Source organism: Eleginops maclovinus, chromosome 2, assembly GCF_036324505.1.
Source record: "Eleginops maclovinus isolate JMC-PN-2008 ecotype Puerto Natales chromosome 2, JC_Emac_rtc_rv5, whole genome shotgun sequence".
Taxonomy (NCBI): domain Eukaryota; kingdom Metazoa; phylum Chordata; class Actinopteri; order Perciformes; family Eleginopidae; genus Eleginops; species Eleginops maclovinus.
This window is the reverse complement of record NC_086350.1, coordinates 20,561,170-20,582,421: the sequence shown is the minus strand read 5'-3', so window position 1 is coordinate 20,582,421 and position 21,252 is coordinate 20,561,170. Positions and strand designations below refer to the sequence as shown.

The window sequence follows — 21,252 nt, the reverse complement described above, 5'->3', positions numbered from 1 at the left end:
CTAATAGCCTGCTAGATCATCCTCCAGTCACTGTCCCCAAACATCCTGTACTGTAGCCAGCTCAGTGGATGCTGTGAATGGTCGTAACCCTCTGTCAAGGACCAACAAATAGCAGTGGAGCACTAGCTATCTGATACTTTTAGCCTGCACCTGCACCTGCCCCTGTAAGTACTCAAAAGAATGAAGCTGACAAATATCCCAAGGACACACAACACAGGGAAGAAAATGAGTAATGTACTCTATACAAAGTGCTTTGTCAAGTTTTGATGTCCTTGATTGTGTTGCTTCGGGGTATAAATCAAGAACAATGGGAGAACACAATATTGTTTGAACAGCCACTTTATTCATGATTGTGTCTGCTCTAGCTTAGTCATTCATCACGTCTTTTAAAGTTTACTGGTAATGAAAAAGAGGCTGATCTTCATACTTGTTTCGTTTGTGTTTTATAAAAGTTTTGGTGCAATTTCATTTTGTTTGTTTGTTTCTGACGTGTGTGCCCTTTCCATGACTCTTTGTGGAATTAAAGTGTTTTACGCAGTTTAAATAACATCTCTGAGAGTGGTAATATTTAGTTAAAGCTTTAATTAAGATACTTTTCAATTGCATGTAGCCTAAAGTATGACTTTCAAAATTAGTTTCAATCCATTTGACTAAGAGGTGCCCCTGAAGAGCTGTAACCCTCAAACATAAGGTGACGCATGAAAACTAGCCCATCCCCGCATAATCTGCTCTCTCTTTTCGTGGAAAACATCATCATGGTGGAATTATCACTGTGATCAAGTTAGCATGGTGGCATCAGTATATACACTGTAGCTCAAAGCACTGTGGTGATGCCTAGCCTGAAAGTGCTGCTAGCACCACCAGTTAGCAACTCTGTTGATATGTTTATAGAAAATATTGAAAAGAAAAGGAGAAAAAAAATGCCTAAATATGTACACACTGTGATGTACAGTACATTTCACACTTTTGTTGTGAATCTCACAAAATAGGTAATTGAAGTTAGATTAACCTCGTTAAACTCAGTATTACTACAAGCTGTAGTACGTCATGTCCAGACGCGTTGCCCTTATATTGGATTTGTCGCACATTTTTTATTATTACTGGCCACTTATAAACTTTCAGCTTTACTGCATTTTCTATTTTGCAACCTGTCTTAAATGTATGTTTCTGCTGCATAAGCTTTTGTGCGCAGAAGAGCAAAAGATTATCTTGGAAAGATAGTGTTACTGGTTTGCGTTTGTTGTTTAATTCAGAAGTTGATTTGCTCTGGACTTCTCTTGATTTCAACTGGATCCAGTCTTATACTTGAATTGGCCTCAATTAGGTTGTCCATAGCCCTGGTATCCATAGACTTTCTTACAGCCATTTCCTTTTTATTTACATTAGTACATTGTTTAAATAAACTCGTGGCTTTTGTCTAGTGCACGACAAAGGGATTTCCAATGCAGCATACATCTTTAAGAAGGAGCAGCCTATGATGTAACACACCAGACACCTCTTGTTCCGTACAGTAACTTTGGTGCCATGACTCATTCCGAGCCCTTCATCCTCCCCTCCTCGTCCCTCCGCTCTGCCGTACAGTAGCCGCTCCGCACTGATTGCCTCTTTTTCCTCGGCGAGATCAGCTGAATGCCCACTAATAGGTTTTCAGTTTTATTCACTGAGCCCCTGGTCCAGAATTACAGAATTAGAGGGATTTTCCGAGTGTAATTAATTGAAGTGTCCTTTTAAAAGGGAAGTATCTTTTGTCTTGATTTAACGAGTGGAGTCATTAGTTGGAACCTGAATGGTTGAGGAGCAGATGATTATGGATTGGTGAATCATGCATATTGGAGTTACGTTTTGATAATTATATTGAGAGTTTTCATCCCTGCATGGAATGTCAAAGTCGATCATTTGAGGAGATGTGCATTCATATTACATCTTCACATTCGGCATCATGACTGAATGATTGTTAGAAAAGCAAAGCAAAAAGAAAGTGAAAGTTGGCGACTCTAGTTAAACACATGTTGTCCTTTTATGGGACCCATGTGTCTGTAAATTGTATATCTCTTTACTATTGTTTTTTCATGGTTGTCAGAAGCTGAGTTTATATTTTTGACACAGAGATGTCACTGTTGGAAGGGTAAGCTGAACTGCAGCTTCACCCACCTCCCTGCAGTTACAATCCCCTGAAAGCTGAGAGCCAGCAGTGTCCTCTCATCGCCACAGACCAGTGCCTGCTGCACTCACAGCTCAGCGCTCAATCAGACTGACACCTGTTCTTATATACGAGCACGCACACACACACACCCACACACACACATACACGCACACACACACACACACACACACACACACACACACACACACACACACACACACACACACACACACACACACACACACACACACACACACACACACACACACACACAGGTGGACATATTATGCTCTTTTGGCTTTTCCTTTTTCTCAATTTCCTATAGGTTTTTGTACATGTATGTTCTGCAAAGGCTGAAATCCCAAGGTTTATGCCAGAGGGAGTTTCTTACCCCAACCCCCCTTCCTGAAATCTGGACTCCGTTGTTTATTTTCGTGACATAATGACAACATTATGTAACACTTTATTGGCTAGTGCTTCAACACATTCATTATATACTTAGGAGCGGGACATTTCTAAGCTGTAGACCAATCACAACAGAGACAGCCAGCTAACAAATCAGTGTTTTTCTTGTTTCAGACAGAGGGGGAAAAGAGGTGGCACAGGCAGAATAAGAAAAATAAAGACCATTTTGAATATTGAAGCATGCAAACATGTAACAGTAGAGGTACAAAATGCAAATATGAAACCTGACAATGAGCACTAAAGGTTTCCTTTAATACAGCAATGCCTTAGTAGAAGGGTTGTTTTAGTTGTACCTATAACACAAAACCAATATACAGGGTGCATCATGTCTAGTCTTAAAACAGGGTTATCAAATGTATCTAGTTTTCACTCTCACTCCCTTATTTGAATGCATAAATGTGTTCAAAAACAGTCATTGCTATGCTGGATATAAACAAGAAATATGCAGCATGCAGTTTGTTTATTGAGCCAAGCCTACAAATTAAAATCTTCAAAGGAAACTGAAACTGCATGTGTCTCCTCAGGTTTCTTTAGTAAATCTTTCAAGCAAGTGGTGCATTTTTTCTTCCTCTTTGTCTGTTTTTTTCATGCACTTTGATCTTTTCATTAGATTTAATGGTCTCAAATGCCTCGTGATCAGATAACTTTTTGGATAATTGGAAATTGTTTGAATAAGACAAGTCAATGTCCTTCTGTATACTTATCAACAACTGTTTTTTTTTTTTTATCTGAGACCTTATACAAAATTAACTCTTTCCATAATATGTATGGCAAATGTCCTCAAATAATATCTTTCTTGTAAAATAATGCATGTTGGCCTTAATCTCAGAAGTTCACAGCTTTACACAATGAGTACTGAATGGATGGCTGACAGGTTACAATTTTAAAAAAGTGACCTTACCAACAGAACAGCTTGACTTTCTCCTTAGTTTCTCCATGTCTCTGTAATGTTTACTGGAGAGATTAAATCCATCCTTCCTGTTTGTAGTGGAAATCTGTTGTCTCTGAATGCCATAAGCATAACATGATTTCCACACTCGCCAAAACATTATGTGATAAATTACCCAAGGATATGTGGAAATGTGGCTTTGTATAAAATGATCTATCTCATTGAATTTTTTCAAACTCCATGAAATCACGCCTACCGTTGTTTGCTTGCTTCTTGCCATCTGTCTCTTAATAGTTGGTCTACTTCCTGCATAAACTCCTGAGTGAGAGCTTGTGAATAGCTCCCCTTGGGTCTTACATTTTAATGAGTTGCCTTGAGCCTTGAGTCATATTCCAAAGTCTAGTTAAGAAGGAAGTCTCAGCTTTTGATTCCTCCTTGCCTCCGAAACTCACCTTTAAACCCAAGTGCGAAAAAGGGAGGGAGACTGGTAGAGGTGCAATGCATAGATAGCACCCCAACAATACTTTAATTTCAAAGGCACTATGAAATATATATGGTATCCCTTGCTTCCAGGCCAGTGCATGTGGAATATTACTGCAAATGAATGATAAGTATTTTTCATATGACGCCCATCCATTCACAGCTTCTATTTTCACATCCAACAATACAGAGAGTATCTTTGAAATGAAAGATACCAACCTGTCCCAGTGGAGATATCCTCTGCTCCTCAAGAGTCTCTGTGGAGATCGCCTTTGTGGATCCAGCCAACTTTCCCCTAAGGTAGCTTCAGATGGATACGCGTGCTGAGCACCATGAGACACGATCTGCTGTCTAATTGTGCACACACCGAGATGATTAATTAGGCTTACGAAAATGAAAGCAATATTTTGTCCCTTCCCTTCCTCCTCAGATTAATGACTTGTTTTTTTGAAATGATATTCTTGGGTGGGGGGGCTCATTTTGCTCTGGCAGAACATTAAAAATGTTAAACATTTGGACATGTCTGGTGGCATCACAGCCACAAGGTAATTACGTTTTCCTTAATGATGATGGGATCATGTGGTGTGGCAGCTGAAGTTTTCCCATAATCAATACACCCCAGGTTGTTATTGAGTTTACTGATTACTCCTGCAACTGTGTACTGTGCACAGCTGAGTCAACAGCCTTGGTACATTTGGAAAAATATCACATTGCATTAAACCTCAACCACCTGCTTTCTTTTCGTCCATCTTTTTGTTTCTTCATCAGCATTCCACTTCCTCCACTCAAAACTTAATTCCTTCTTTTTCTTTCTCACATGTAGTGACTTTTCTATCCTTTCGACCGCTCTCGGCAATTCTCTGGGTCACGAAAGGAGTCGGTTCAGCTTGTCATTACGCTTCATGGACTGTCTGCCAGCCTCAGGGCCTGACATTTTGCTCCACAATGGAACTAGTAGCATTCATTATGCCAGTGGGAGAGAAGGGAGCATGCAGGGATATGCAAATATAGGAGAGTAAGCTACGAAGGGGAAAACCCATATTAAAATTCCAAATGGAATACTTGTGTAGTATGTCCATGCGCGGATGGAATAGAATTGGTGCCTGAGACAAAAAACTGGAAAAAATATGTTAATAGTAATACAGGAACAGAGACACGTTTTACAACTTAATGTAATACTTCTGATCACTGTTCTACACCCTTTTGTCTCCATATAGGTCTATATATTGAGATTTGTTTGACTGGCTAAAAATGTATAATATATTCCTTTCCCAAAGACAGGAGAAGATTGAGCCTTTCTGGCAAGTCATCATTGAAAGCAAGAGTCATTGTCATGTGTGAAGTTAGTAAATTTATTGAAAATGTTCCAGTGGTTACTTTCTTTTTATCTATTAGTCAGTCTGACTTTCAAACACTTAAGCCAATTGGTGACTGTTGGACCTGTCGACTAACAAAGATGGTTCTGATCAGTTCTGTCTTGTTTCTGAATTAAGTATGCATGTTTAAGGATGAGCAGGGAGGTTAAAATACTTGTATCTGACTAAGGAAAACATATCAATTGTATGTTGTGTATGGTAATATAGGGCATAATGCTCAGAAATACATGAAAATGATGGTTTATGCGCTGTTGTCATGTTTCCATCAACCCTAACCCTTCCCAATCTGTGGTGGAGACAATATATTCCTTGAAATTGTGAGTCATTTATCCTGAGAATGAATGTTGATTGTAACCTTTCCAATTTCAGACAAAGGCCTGACATTGTTTGTATGTTAGCAGTAATTTGTCAAGTAGGAAAGGGGTGAATTATATTAATGTCTCATTTAAAACAGTAAGATGGCTCAGTAATTAAGGTTGCATGTTCTTCTGTCTTTCTTTGTCTGCACAGTATTCCTACAAAGTAGAAATACCTGCAGCTCAAGAGGTGTGATTGACAGTTAATTGCCCAAAAGCATTGACTGTGCAAACATAAATTATGTTTTGCCTAAATCAGTGGAAATAGAATTACTGGAGGCATTACTAGAGGCAAGGTGACAATTCAGAACTAAACAAGAAAATGCAAATGTTTGCCTCTTGGCAGTTAATTCAACATTTCTGGAGACAAATGAGCAAACAACAAAATCCAGACTGTCTTAATACATTTTGTAAATGTTCCGTTTTTGTATTAGTAATGATTAGCAGCAACCAACTTTATAGACGATGAACTGTACCCGGAAAAATGTGTGAATGAGAAAATAAACTTTCTGTATAAAGTGCTAAATTATGCATCTTAACAAGTCCCCAGAGTTCCCCTCTGGTGTTGATGGTGCATTTCCTGAAACAGTGGGTAAGGGGAAAAGTTTAATGGTCAGTTCATAAACATGTTCCCAATAAGATATGTGGTTAGTGTTACATTAAAAACGTTAATATAAAGTGTTTTTTTAGAGATTTGAAGTGTGACATCAAACCAGATTAAAATAAATGAACTGATAATCGGATTCAATGAAGAAACCAATCGTATGTACTCATAATGTTCGATGTATTGTATTTAAATCATTTATTTTTTGCATTTCTATTGCAAGAGTTGGAAGTCATTTTGTCTTGGATTTGTAAAATCAACTCAAAGTGAACTTTATTGTCAATTTTTCCATTAGTGTGTAAAGACAGAAAGTTTGAAATAATGTTTCCCACAGTCCCGAAGTATGTAAAATATACAATATACAGCCATGGAAAAAAATAAGAGATCACTTTGGTATTATCTTTTTCTCTTATTTTATTTTTTATAGGTATGTCTTAAAGTTAAATATTTCTTTTCTTTTCTTTTCTTTTCTTTTGTTCTATAAACTACTGACAACATTTCTCTGTGTTGGTATTCAACAGACACTGGACTGGCTTCCATACATGTAGAGATAAAGATTTAAGAAAAAAAAAAAAAAAGGACAATCAGGTATATTAAGAAATGAAAGATGAAAGATTCAACGTTATTGTCATTGCACAAGTACTAGGACAACGAAATGCGGTCTCTGCATTTGACCCATCCTAGTGTTAGGAGCAGTGGGCTGCCATTATGTACGGCGCCCGGGGAGCAGTGTAGGTAACCAGTGTCTTGCTCAGGGACACCACGGTGGCACTTGGTCTTTCGGGGTGAACTGGTGACCTTCCAGTTCCCAGGCCAAGCCCCTATCGACTTCGCCGACTTCGCCACCACCGCCCCTATGTACATAGTGCAAAGGATTGTACAAATTATTGTCCATCGCAGCATAGAAAAATAGTGTCTGGTGCTGGATTTCTGTGTCTGTGTGGGGGGTGTTAAAGTCCAGGTCCAGTGGGGGCAGGGTGGAGAGGTGGGAGGGAGGGGAGAGAGTTCAGCCTCATGACAGCCTGGTGGAAAAAGCTGTTTTTGAGTCGGCTGGAGCTTGACCTCAGGCTTCCGAACTTTCTCCCTAAAGGCATGAGGGTGAAGAAGCAGTTGGAGGGATGGGAGGGGTCACCTACAATGCTGAGTGCTTTGCGGATGAGGTGGGTGTTATAAATGTCCAGGAGTGGGGAGGCACCAATGATCCTCTCAGCAGTGTTCACTATGCGCAGGGTCCGAACCACACAGTGATGCAGCTGCTGAGGATGCTCTCGATGGCGCCTCAGTAGAAGGTGTACATGATGGGTGTGGGGTCTCCTGCTTTCTTCAGTTTGCGGATTAAGTAGAGGCGCTGGTGGGCTTTCTTGGCTATTGCCGTAGTGTTGTTCCTCCAGGAGAGGTCCTCTGTGATGTTCACCCTTAGGAATTTGGTTCTGTTCACCTGCTCCACAGCAGCACCATTGATTGTCAGTGGGTGGGGGTGTTGGGTTGAGGTGTCCCTGAAGTCAACAACAATCTCCTTTGTTTTCTCCACATTAAGGAAGAGATTGTTCGTCTATGCACCACGTTGCCAGCTGTTCACCTCCTTCATGTAGTGGGTTTCGTCGTTGTTGCTGATGAGACCCACCACGATTGTGTCATCTGCAAACTTGACAAAGTGGTTGGAGCTGTAGGTGGGTGTGCAGTCGGGGGTCAGCAGGGTGAGCATTGTGATGGTGTCTGATGTGTGGTTGCCGACCCCTACAGATTGGGGTCTTGAAGCGAGGGAGCTCTGCAGCCAGTTGCAGAGAAAGGGGCTGAGGCCCAGGTTTGTTAGTTTACAAACCAGCTGCTGGGGGATGATGGTGTTGAATGCTGGGCTAAATGAACTGCATCCTAACATAGGAGTTTTTAGTGTTCCAAGTGGGTGAGGGCTGGGTGGAGAGCAGAGGAGATGGCATCCTCAGTGGACCGCTTTGCTCGATATGCTGAAAACGGGTCCAGCGAGGGGGGGAGGTCGGATTTGATTTGCTTCATGACTAGCCTCTCGAAGCACTTCATAATGGTGGAATTCAGTGCTACGGGGCGGTAGTCATTGAAGCTGGATTGAGATGACTTCTTCGACACCCTTGATTTGACCATTTATAGATTGTGGTACATCATGTGTTGTTTTTATTAAAACATAACATGGATAGGTCAGTTTTACAATATCATAGAAAGTGCTTGTTTTACATTTAAAATTCAACTTTTTTTCCAACTTTGGCCCAATAACCTAATATGAACATATTGTGTATCAGATAATACATGCACCACTTGGAATATTGTTTTTATAGTATTCATTCATATTCTCCTCTTATAAACACTCCACTCCCAATCTGTTTTTTCCTTTCAGAAGGCCTAATACAATTCAATTATGTTTTCAATTATCAAGTTAAGATGTGATTTCATTACTCAGCTTTGATTGTTTGTTTAGATGGAAGAGTTGTTTTGCAGGATATTCTGTTCATTAGCTTCCCTGTTATTTGTATTCTCATTAGGTGGTTATTTATATTCCAATGAGCAAATGTGTCATTGGCATGCTGTGATGAAACTGTCCCTCTGTCAATCATTATCTATAACGTTGTGAGGTTAGCATTTATTTGTGTTATAACAGAATTTAGATTTAGTAGATTTTATGTTACATTTCTATCAGGACACTTTTTTCTCCTCACAAAATGCTGGACGCCTGTATGTTGTTTTTCATTGTTTGTGGAGTACATTGGGTTGCATTCAGCATAAATTGTTGATTATCTAGTGTGTGCCAATGGTCTAACTGTGGCCTACAGACAGAGGCTGAGAAAATGAGGATGGGGAAGCTGCATTGTGGAGGAGGCAGCAGAGGGCAGTTGGACTGTATTTCCCAAACACATTCACTTGACTTTCAGCTCAGAGCTCATTATCTCAAATTTAGTTTTGACGCACCAGAGCTTGACAAAAAATTCTCTTTTTCTACAGCTTGCGCCGCTGCTGTTATTGCATCTAAATTAATTTAGTTTTGAAAAGTTTTACGAACTTGCTCAATAGTGAAACATTTTTACAAAACAACAGTTGCTTCAACCCCCAAGCTGTATATATAGATTCACATCAACATTTGTGATGTAACTGAAAAATATTAAAATTGGAATAGAGTTGCAGACGGAGCCGAGCACAATGTGAAATGATTACGACATTGTGCTGAACAGGAAGCACAATGGCTAAGAATTGGTACAGAGTTACTTTTTGGGTTACATTTGAAAAAGGAAAAAACATGTACACAAGTTGTGCTTACATGTCATAGAGCACAAAGGAACTGGTGGTTATGAATCTCTTTTAAAAAAATAATAATAATAAGTCACCATGTTAGGGTTGAAGCCTCTTATGTAAGGTTAATATTTTATGGGGAAAATAAAATAAGGTCATCAAACTGATACATCTTCCTTTTAACAAATAAAACATCTACAGTGTAATAACACTCTGCAGTTCTGTTAAAGGTAGAATTTGATATTTTTACTTTAGGGAATTGTTTTTTGTTTATTTTTTCATTTTGCCAAATTTGACGTTCTTGCACTTGAGAAAGAGCTTTACTTTTACTTATTGTACAGCCTTGACAGACACCCTTTGGGAATGTTTTTTTTCTAATTCTGGAAAATAGCTGGGTTTGTGCTGCCTGTGCCTGAAGCTCAGTTTAATGGGCTGGAGAATTGTAATGTGTTTAGACAGATATAAAACATTTTGATATACTGAACTGACACACATTCACTGTTTGGCCTAACCTTGCTTCATTATGCAAACATGTGAAAGGTAGAAGGTTGTGAAAATAAAACCATTTGTAGAGCCCTACTGCAGAAAACACACAACAGCAATTATGCTGTGCGAGCATGAAGTGATTTGATTCTTTAAGAAAATCTGATTTTTATAAATCATCTCTTTGTAATGACAAGTTTAACAAAAGCCACAGAGGCAAACAAACAGATGGGCTTCCAGTCACTGAAGAGTTGTGGAGTGACAACAAAAGGCAGGCAAACAGCATAAACAGAGTACAATACAACATTCAGTCAAGTCTGGCTGCTGAAAGAGGCATCACCAAATATATACCTTACTACTTAATAGACATGATTGCATGTATTTACAGCTGAACAAAAGACTCATTTTAGATATGAGTGGGAGTGCAAAGATTAAAACTCAATCAGGCCAATTATTTGCCTGTGTGGAATATGAATCAACAATGCATTGTGATGAAAAGTGCAAAAAGGTTTATTTGGTTGTCCAATCAAACATCATTTATGGCCACATTTTTGTTTTTTACACCTGTGTGTTTCCTTTAGTGAAATTTGAAAAACAATGATTGCTTTATTCATACTGACACTTAAAGAGGTAAATCGATCTAATACTTTACAGACAAACTAACATGAGAGAAAAGTTGGACAAAGTGTTCATGTTTATTGTTTTATTATTATTTAATATCTTATTCAGCGGATTAATCATTCGCCCCTCTAGGGTGTCATAACCATGAATCAGGCTGCATATGTTTTCAAAATGGTGTTAATTACTAGGCCCCTTTAGTAGAAACAGAAGGCACCTGAGGGGAGACGTAATGATATGTTACTAAAAAAATGATTTGGCCCAAAAAAAGTTTGTTCTGCTGAATAGAGAGCGACAATAAAGTTCCCTTAAACATATTTTAAAGCCACCTGAAACGTGTTTTTTAATTCAAAGATGATCCTATATGACATATTAATATTCATCACCAAATATGCAACATTCAATGTTTTTAGTGCAGCAAAAAACACTTTCTTACGTAGGTAATATAAAGGAGTTGAGGACTATTCTAGTGTGGTTCGATCAGATGTTAATGACAGTGATGGCATTACAGGTTCATAGTTAATAAAAAATAACCGAGACTGTGCAGACAGTGGCTGATATGAAGGAACCCTTCTCTTGTTAATGGACGGAAATGTGCTTTACCACTGATGCTGAACCCTTTGTCTTTGACGAACCACTCGACTTTTTTTCTTTTTGTAACAATATCCTCCTCTCAGATGTTACACTGGGATACATACAGTAAATGCCTCTACATACAAATAACCGTCTACACAATTTGTTGAATATTAGATATTTCATTATGAAAAATCAATATGTGGCTCCTAAGGTCCCGAAAAGGTGTTCAAAATTCAGTAGTGGTCGTTTCTACTATACACTCATTTGGTTTTTTTTATATTTCTTTTTCCCTCCCCACTTCAGCTGCCACTGCTTTCTACTCCTTATGATTATGTGCTTGTAATTCATCTTCATGTACAATCTCCACACTATTGCTATTGGATGACAAGATTCACTTTTGAACTCCCTTTGATCTCATTCGCACCTGAGAATAGAACAGGTCAGCTCTTACTCTTTCTCACTCACTTGAGTCTGATTAATATAAATCCCATTTCAGCTTTTGGAACATCCATCGTACATGTTGAATAATTTAAAATGAGATTCCCATCTCTCACATTCACAATGATACACTATGACACAAAGACATTGTGTGCACACACACACATAGTAGCTTCAAACCCGAACTAGAATCACATTTACCCTTCTTTAGCAGAAAATCATGTCTATGGTCTCTTGCCTCATCTTGTCTCTTCACATGGTGTCAGTTCCCTGGTGGCAACCACAGATGTGCTGGCCCCTGCTGATTTCCCTTGGTGTTTGAGAAAGATATAGAAGTTAGCTATCGGTAATAGCACCCTGTGACGAAATCAATCCAAACCATATGTGTGTGTCAGTCATTGTGTCTTTTCATGTCTGGATCGTTGATGTTTTACCTCATAGCCTGGTTCTTTGTTTCGTTTCTTTTTCCTCACTGAACATTACATCATTACACAATAACTGGATGATTTGGAGTCCCTCTCTCTTTGCCATCTCTATCTTTATTGTATCGCCTTTTCACCGAGTCTGAGCTGGTGTCATCCAGCAGCACGGCAGATTGAAGTGATAGCGAGGTAATGGCAGTCCTGCGCTTTCACATCCATCCCACCATCTAAACATCCAATGCAGTTAGGATTGATTGAGCCTTGACCGCCCCCATGATGTCATGTTAAGATTTAGCACAACATACATCAGTGTGGCTGTTATACCCAGCCCCACTGTCCCATTACTGAATGCTGGATGTTTATCATGTAAGATGATTAATGCTGATGCCCTGTTGTATTCCTGACTAACACAATGCTTATTGGCTACATGATACTCATTTGGGAGTGGAGTTATGGTATCTGATGAAGACAGTGACGATTGAGAGGGCTGATATCCCATAAAACATGTAATAGGATTGCATTGTGTTCAAGGAACCTCACTTAGTCAGTGCAATAGGAACATAATTCACTGAGATCTCTTCACGATAACTAATTTATTCACCGTTTTTTAACACTAATTTGCCACTGGCTCGGTACAAAGCTGTGTTTGCTACCATGTGTGTTTGTGCGCAACCTCACTGAGTCATCTCTGAGAGTGTGGCTTCAGAGGTGTGAAGTGGAACAGACTATAGGTAATGAAGGAGATGGGACTTTGTAATTATTCTGCAGAGGAAGGATTACTGGTTTACTTAACCATTAACAGTTCACCTTGGAGTGTATATGCCAAGGGGATAAAACCCACACCTCTCTGCCCCTCATTACCTCCAACTGGACTAAAGATGTTTGGATCCAAGCCACCATTATTTAACGTAGACTTTGCATATTTTCCAGTAGCCCTTTCTGTGTCTTATTTGAACAGTTTGGCTAATGCACTGTGGCAAAGTACTGCAGGGTATTAAAGTAAAGCATGAAAAGAGATCGATGTTTATGAGCCGTGCTACGCAGTGCTGCTATTTGGTGCTTAAGAGAATGTTTTGTTAAGTATGTGGGTCAAGAAGGAAATCACAAGGGGGTTTCTTGCCAGAAAACACATAGAACTTCAGTGTCCTTAATCCTTTCACAAAATGAAATAATCAGGGTCTTATAAGGTAACCAAGGCAGGACTTTTAAAAATAAAATACCAGCTCCCATATAGTAACAACAACTGAAAGCAGAAGAAGAAGCATTTTAGAGTTACAGTGCATTGTTCTGACCATATCTACTGATACTATTTCTCAACTGTTTCAAGTAAAAAATGACACCCCACCAATTAAATAAATCCATTAGAATTGACATCTCACAAACACACACCATAGGTTTTAGAGTGTGGCAGACTTCCTATCCATCTGTAGCCCAGACACATTGTCTCATCAGACAGTCACATATCTCCCTGAAAACGAATCAAACTTAGAGCTTTGACAAATTGAACAGTTATTCAGCCGGTGATATTTTAACCAGAGGTTAAACATGACATCAAGGCCATGAAGCACTGGATGGAGATGCAGTTTTACAGACACTTCTGCCCGCAACGGAGCAATGAAAAACACTACTCACAAGTGAAATGACCTTACATGGTCTGTGTGTGAGAGTGTGTGCATGAAACCTTGGAGATACCCATGCATTTGTGTCTGTACTTCCCTGTATGTGCAGATTGAATGCGTCCTGGTGAATGTGTGTATCTCATGATTGACAGGAGAGAGAGATGGATGGTTGAGGGTGTGGGAAGGATTGCATCCTATTTCAGCTCAGCTGCAGCAGGCAGGATTTCCATTTTTGTTCCCATTACCAAATAAAATGCTCCATGCTGTTAGAGGTGACAGGAGGGAGAAAACACATAATTGGGAAAGGCTCACTTTTTAATGCGGCTATCTGTAGTTCCAAATTGCGCTTCTCACAGTACATCTGCTGTCATGATTTCTCTCATCCCCAAACACAATTTGATTATATATATGTATAACAGTTCTCACCCTGTGACAAATTCATATTCAATGAACATGTTGAGGATAACACAGCAAAGATAACTTATTTTTGAGGAGACACAGATTAAACCAAAGCATAGGCTGGATAAAAATAGTGCATCCATCCTTTTAACTGCAGAGTAAGGTAAATTCCAAACTAAAATGTCACAATTTGAAAGGTTGATCTTCTTACTTTGTGTGTGCATGAGCTATAACTTGTTATTTGGAAACAACATAGACGCTACAAAGAAGGTTTGTTCTATTTTATAACTCAGAGCCTTTAAACTAAATGTTGATAGTTGTTGTTCTGGCTTGTGGGAACATTCATGTGAAACAGTATGTTTTTCTCATATTTCATAACCACATAAATGCAGCACAAATGCCCTATGTCAAACATAATGTGTGTATCTGCCATGTAATTCCAACCCGCTCACAAATATATATTTATACCGTAGCCCGTGCTACACCCTTGCACCAGATTTCATGGAAATAGCGCTGTAGTGCTACTCTGTTGCTCGCTTTTTCTCTACATTGATGAAAGCCAAAGTATAGAGGGTGTTGATGTTGTAAAAACTGTAAAGCCCCATGAGATAAATAGGTAATTTGTAATATTGGGCTACTTGAATAATATTTGATTGATAGTTTTTTTTTTTTTTTTTTCGTAATCCTTCTTACTGACTAACACAGCTCATAAAGGGATAGAAGTGTATGATACGCAAACAAACTTTGGCCACCTCACTATGCGCGCCCAACAAATAAAATGTTCCAATCTTTGATATGCGCCACTTCTTACCTGTTCGACAAATACACACATACTGTGCAGACACAAACAACTACATAAGTACACCCACATAACAATTTCCCACATCTGTGTTCAACCCATGAAAGAACATACTTGATTTATCTTTACTGGAAGACTGTTGCTGCCGTGTATACATATATATATATAGTAGGCATTTTTCCAAGAAGATGTCTTCAATCTCCTTGGCACAATGTCTATGGTCATACCGCTAGTTTATTATCCACATACTGCAGTATAATACATAGGACATATTATATAGACAACAAACCATCCTCACTTTGATTGTCTTGGCTAAACCATGGTAGCATGAACATGTGTTCATAAATGATTGGATCTGTTCTACTTTAAAACATGCATCTATAACCTTTGTGATGTAAATCTTTTGAAATACAAAATGTCAAAATTAGCATACTTTTTGAAGGAGTGTGACACTTTAACCTATTCCATTAGTTCCACTCCTGAGATTTATTTCAGGAGCTTTTTTCCCTTCATGTGTTGTTTGAACAATATAAAAATGAATACATCTCATAGTAGAAAAATGAACTCCTGCTGCATCTTCAAAAACTATATTTATTCCTAAATATTTTGTTCACAACACTAGCTTTTAGCATACTCGCTCACATATCCACTATGACTATGAGTTCAGACACAAATCTTTCTTTTCCTGTCTCCTCCAGGAACCACGGTGATGACAATGACGGCGTTTGATGCTGACGACCCAGGCACGGATAACGCGGCATTGCGCTACAACATCGTCAGGCAGTCGCCGGACAAGCCCTCCCCGAACATGTTCTACATCGATGCAGAACGAGGCGACATCGTCACTGTCATCTCCCACACGTTACTTGACAGAGAGGTTGGTTGACATGGCAAACGTGTGCATATTTGTGGGTGTGTGTGTGGTTGGGTGTGAACTGAATGTGCCACTTGGAGAAGGACCCTCAGATTGAGACTTTCAGCTGGACAGGCTCTTGTCACAAGCCATACACTTGCCATTTTTGAGCTGCAGCTTCTGGGTACATCCACTTGTTCTCAACATGTTACTAATGCTTTCAGGGTGAAGTAAGTGTGTATCTACAGTGTTTGTGTGTGTGTGTGTGTGTGTGTGTGTGTGTGTGTGTGTGTGTGTGTGTGTGTGTGTGTGTGTGTGTGTTTGTGTGTGTGTGTGTGTGTGTGTGTGTGTGTGTGTGTGTGTGTGTGTGTGTGTGTGTGTGTGTGTGTGTGTGTGTGTGTGTGTGTGTGTGTGTGTGTGTGTGTGTGTGTGTGTGTGTGTGTGTGGTATTCTCTACTTTGTGTGTGTCTTTGTGAGAAAAGCGCTGGTGCATTCCAATGAGCATCCGCACAAGCCAGATGAGTGTCTCTCAATTTCTCCGTCTAACGGGAGCGAGACAACGAGATGATTGCTTTTTCAGCAGTGTGACGAAAGCTAGAACATCGATTGGCTTCGCTGGTGGAAGAGGAATATTAGCTGTTGTCAGACACTTAGCGCATAGTTTAATTGAGGTGATACACACTCATCCGCCGGCTCTGGTAGTGTCCAACAAGCCTGGTTGAAAACCTCCCATCCGGAACTGCTCGAACCAGAACGTCTAACCGCCCTGACGAGCCGCTCCCCAAGCTACAGTAAACTGTTTAATAGAGGCATAATTGATTAAAAGTACGGTGAAAGAAGATGTAATCAATGCAGAGAGCACTGTCGCTGCTGGTTTTGTGTGGAGAGATTGTATGAGACTTTTGGAGCTTATAAATTCCAGGATATTTCAAAACACAAATGAAGAGAAAATGATAAATGAAAACAGCACTTGTCCACCCAACTTTAGCAGAAATGTATTACAACCACGAACCGTCTGGAGTTGGAACATGCCGTTAACTGCCTTTTTAAGAAGGCACCGAGCCAAATTGTCAGCCTGTTTGTGACCTCAATAAATCTCTGGAAAAAGCAGATTATTCCTATCACTTTATTCTCCATAGAAGATAAACTCTTGAAGTTATTAGTAAGTCCTTCAAAGTCACCAAGACCAAAGACCAGAGTCAGTTATCTCTATAAATCAGGAGAATAACATTGGAGTCAAGTTTCATTATTGTACTTACTCTGTTGATTTAATAAGCACATTAGGTGGCATCTGAACTGGGTTTGTCCAGACACATTATTTTCAGTACATTTTATTGGGAGCTGTCTGGACAAGGCTGCTAACACACCTGTGCCTGTCAGATTTGCATCTGTTTAGATGCGCAGATATGGAATGGTTTATCAGTTTGACGTGTTGGAGATGTTTGTTTGAGACCAGCATTTGATGCATTGGATGAGGCTGTACTTTACTTGTGAAATGATTCTCCAATGATTTTACACATTTGTTTACAGTTCTTCAGGCATATTAAAAGTCGTATATAGGCTGCTTGTGGCTGTATAGGGAGCTGTGTCATCTCTGATTACTTGCTTAAAGTGATGTGACCTAGCGCGAAAATATGAATAAATTGTCTATAATTGAAGTTATACAAAACCATTAGAAATATGTGATGGCTGAGGGTTTTCAAGTTGATGTTACATTTTTCAATCAAGTATCACTCACTGCTGTGACACAGACCTCCATGACTTCAGTGTTTTTCTTCTTATTTGTCCTCTGCTGTGCAAACTCATTTGTGTTCTACAGCAACCCACACAAATCGTCATGTCAAAATGGCCTTCTTGAAGGATTTGTATGAGTGGTGTCACAGTCCATAACAAATCTTTCATTTCAAAGTCGAAGAAGTAAAATCCAATATGATGATTTTTTCTCTCTCGATCAAATAAGGAACAGATACAGTATGACTAAACCATTGCTTGTTATTCCACCTCTCTTTGATATTAATACTATTGCAGATGTGACCACCTAAGAGCTGTATTCATATATATCCCTCAACTTGTTAGTGTTGCAGATTTTTCAAGAAATTCCTCAGGGATTTAGGCAATAGTCAATCCGCAATGCAGCATCTCTGTAGAAAAAAAAAAAAACTGAGAAAAAGTTAGACCTCTTCAGAAGCACAGGCAGTCAGCAGAGCCAGATGGAACTGCAGAAGGCATAAGTTTTAAACTGTCCTCCTCTGGTCTGGAGAGATTTAAACCCAGCCACTTCAGCACATTCTCATAAATGTGGCTCCGGCATGACACCCATCGATTCCATCTGCCATGCACCATATAGTTTTTGAAAACAGCTAATCCAGCATATGTGTGACACACCAATACAAAGAGTAAACAGAGGGAGAAGACAGACAACGTGAGAGATGCCCAAACGTTGCACCTCACTTGTCCAAATTTCACAGACATTATTCAGGTAGAGCTCTAAGTGTGTTTCGACAGACACTTCCCCTACGTCAGGGAGACAGAACGCAATCCAGTGAAAATTGGAAAATCAATTTTGTCACTTTGATATCAGTCAGGTTTTCCCTCTAGTGCTTTCTCTTTGGCATCAAATCCTGTCTTGATATGTACATTATACCACTGCTCTGTTTTTCTCTTCACTTTAGACACATCTCGCCTCACTGTCTTGTATTTTTCTGACACACATTGCTGATAGATCAATGGCAGGCTGTAATTCTGACGGCCAATATTGCTGGTAGGTTGAGGCGATTTACGTGAGTCTGGAAAGACAAAGTTAATAGCTTTCACTGGATACATGGAACATGGAAATCTCTCTTAATCATCTGAACCCTCTTAGAAAAAAATCCATCTGCCACACAGAAACATCCATCTTCACCTGTTTTAGTACATCTGAAAATGTCTACTGTAGCAACCACATGCACACTTACTTCAGGCAATTGAATTTAAATTATTCAAAGTTTTTTTAGAAAGAGGAGTTCAAATTAGATTAGAAAATATCAAATAATATAAGAAGCAGATGGTTTCTAGTATTTAACTTATTATCAAGTTTGTGTATGGGTCTAACAGGGAATACATTTGTCTAGTGATGTGAAAGGACAGGGTGAACAGTTCTTGTAACACTATTAAAGTAAAGTAAGCTAACTGTATTTAGTTGCAGTAAGTGTGGTTAGCCATACAGCTAGCGGTCGTATTAGCTGATCACCAGCTTGGGGTTGCAAAGTGTTAACATCCCATAACACTATCAAAAGGGGACCCTTATAATGTAGTATGCTAATGATTATGTTCACTGTCTTCAACTAAAATGGTAGAATTTACACTTGGAGATATCAGAAAATGTTATAATGCCACATTGAGGACAGAAAATACAGTGCCAAGGAAGGTTAGCTAACTGCAGCTAGCTGTTGTTAGTTGCCGTTAGCTAGTTTGTGTGGTTAGCCATACAGCTAGCAGTCTTTGCTCAGGGGCGCCATGAGTCAAACTAAGCAAACAAAACCACCTGTGCTGTATTCCTTTTCATCAAACTGGCAATAATCCCAACATCTCAGCTGGCTGTTGTATCAGTCAAACCCTAGTTTCCTCAGTCAAGTGTGCTTTCATGCACCACATCGCATTGTCACAGCAGTAGATCCTTTTCACAGGCTTGTGAATCAGAAAAGAAGTGCGGAGAGCAGGAACGATGGAGGCAGGCAGGCAGGGAGCATGGTGCATTTCCCTCTAGTCTACAAAGTAACAAGGCTCCTCTGAATGTGCTCAGGTGTACTCAGGCGATTCATTCCTTACAAGCCGGATACTAACTCATAACTGGCATGAATCTTCAAACGACCACTTGTACAAGTACATGTTCTGCCATTGTTTCATTCATTTATTGTGATTTATACTGTTCTGATGAAATAATGATTAAAAATATGCCAAAACACACACACACACACACACACACACACACACACACACACACACACACACACACACACACACACACACACACACACACACACACACACAGGAATGTGGATGTTTTAATGTAGAGCTGTGGATGGGGTGTTCAGAGAGGTAATAACATACTAAATAGGAAAAATGAAACGCGAGAGCTAAGGTTATTAGCTTGAACTTCATGGGGAATATATTTAAATCTACTGTTATAGAGTGATCACATTTCCAAGACAGACAGACAGACAGACAGACAGACAGACAGACAGACAGACACACACACACACACACACACACACACACACACACACACACACACACACACACACACACACACACACACACACACACACACACACACACACACACACACACACACACCAATCATTGTGATCTATTTCAGTGTACGGAGTGTCTGTGTGCAGGCAGGCTGTAACCAGAGAGGACAGACTGCTAATGGCAGTGTGACTCTCTGACTCTCTAATGCTCTCTGGCCAATCTGGGAGCTGTCACTGCTAAGGATAGCCAATCGATAGAGTCGTCCGACCCCTCTATCCCCTTCCATGTTCGACAAAGGTGAATTACATGGAGATAAAATGGAGTGTGTGTGGGGGGGGATTGTGGTGTTTACATTCAATCAGGTAAAGCCGCTACTTTCTTTTTTACCCCCTCTCCATCTATGAAGAACGGTTGTTAGAGCTTTTTAATTTATTTGTAAACTAATCTTAACAAACAATACAGTACTAATATATATATATATTTCAAATATTTCAGAATAGCAGTGCTAAACCATCAATATTAGATATTCTTCTTTCTTAATTGAAATATATTTAAATTGAAATATATGCAGCCATACGTTAAAAATAATTTTGTTGACAGACATGGTGGTTTCCTATGTTGAGGCACGCACATCATCTGTCATCTTGTGATCTTGGACGTGTGTTGTGTATAAAACAGATTTACTTTCCTGTCGTGCTCACTGTAAATACCTTCACCGCTCATATGCTTAACTATAACAAATCCAGAGTGACAAGTAGACGGATGAATGTACGTAATTATCTGTGATCGGCAGTATCATATGTAATGTTGGCTGTAAATAAAGTGCCCCGGTGTTTGTTTGGTGCGACCTTGGCAGTGTGCTTCCTGACAGCGTTTGCCTGATAAGAAAGCTTATCCTCTCTAATGGCTTATTTGGCTCTGTGGCCTGAGTGGCTACTCTCCTATCCACTGTGATGAATGACAACTGAAGCTCTGGCAGGTTCCAAGCTGCATTCATTTTCCTCCACTTTGATTGTTGCAACCACCCCTCCTTTTTATTCCTCTTTTTTCCGCTCGTTGTGCCTGTTCATTGCATTGTTTTCTCACTTATTTTCATTTGGTGTTATTTTTTTCTTTGTCTCCCCTGCCTCATACTCTATAGCTTTTTTGTTTCTGTCAGCCTCGCCTCCGCTTCTCTGTCAACACTTCACTTTGGACATCCAATTACTCGCAGGTCATAGCATAGTGATTCCATTCAGAGCAGC

At 39.6% G+C, this 21,252-nt stretch overlaps 1 protein-coding gene across 1 annotated transcript in view; it reads left to right on the top strand.

The window, feature by feature from the left end:
* The window catches only part of cdh13 (cadherin 13, H-cadherin (heart)), a 311,007-nt gene that overhangs the window by 179,510 nt on the left and 110,245 nt on the right, over positions 1-21,252 (top strand). The window contains exon 8 of the mRNA XM_063903445.1: positions 15,621-15,799. Coding sequence (XP_063759515.1) covers positions 15,621-15,799 — 179 coding nt within the window. The remainder of the gene's footprint in view (positions 1-15,620; positions 15,800-21,252) is intronic.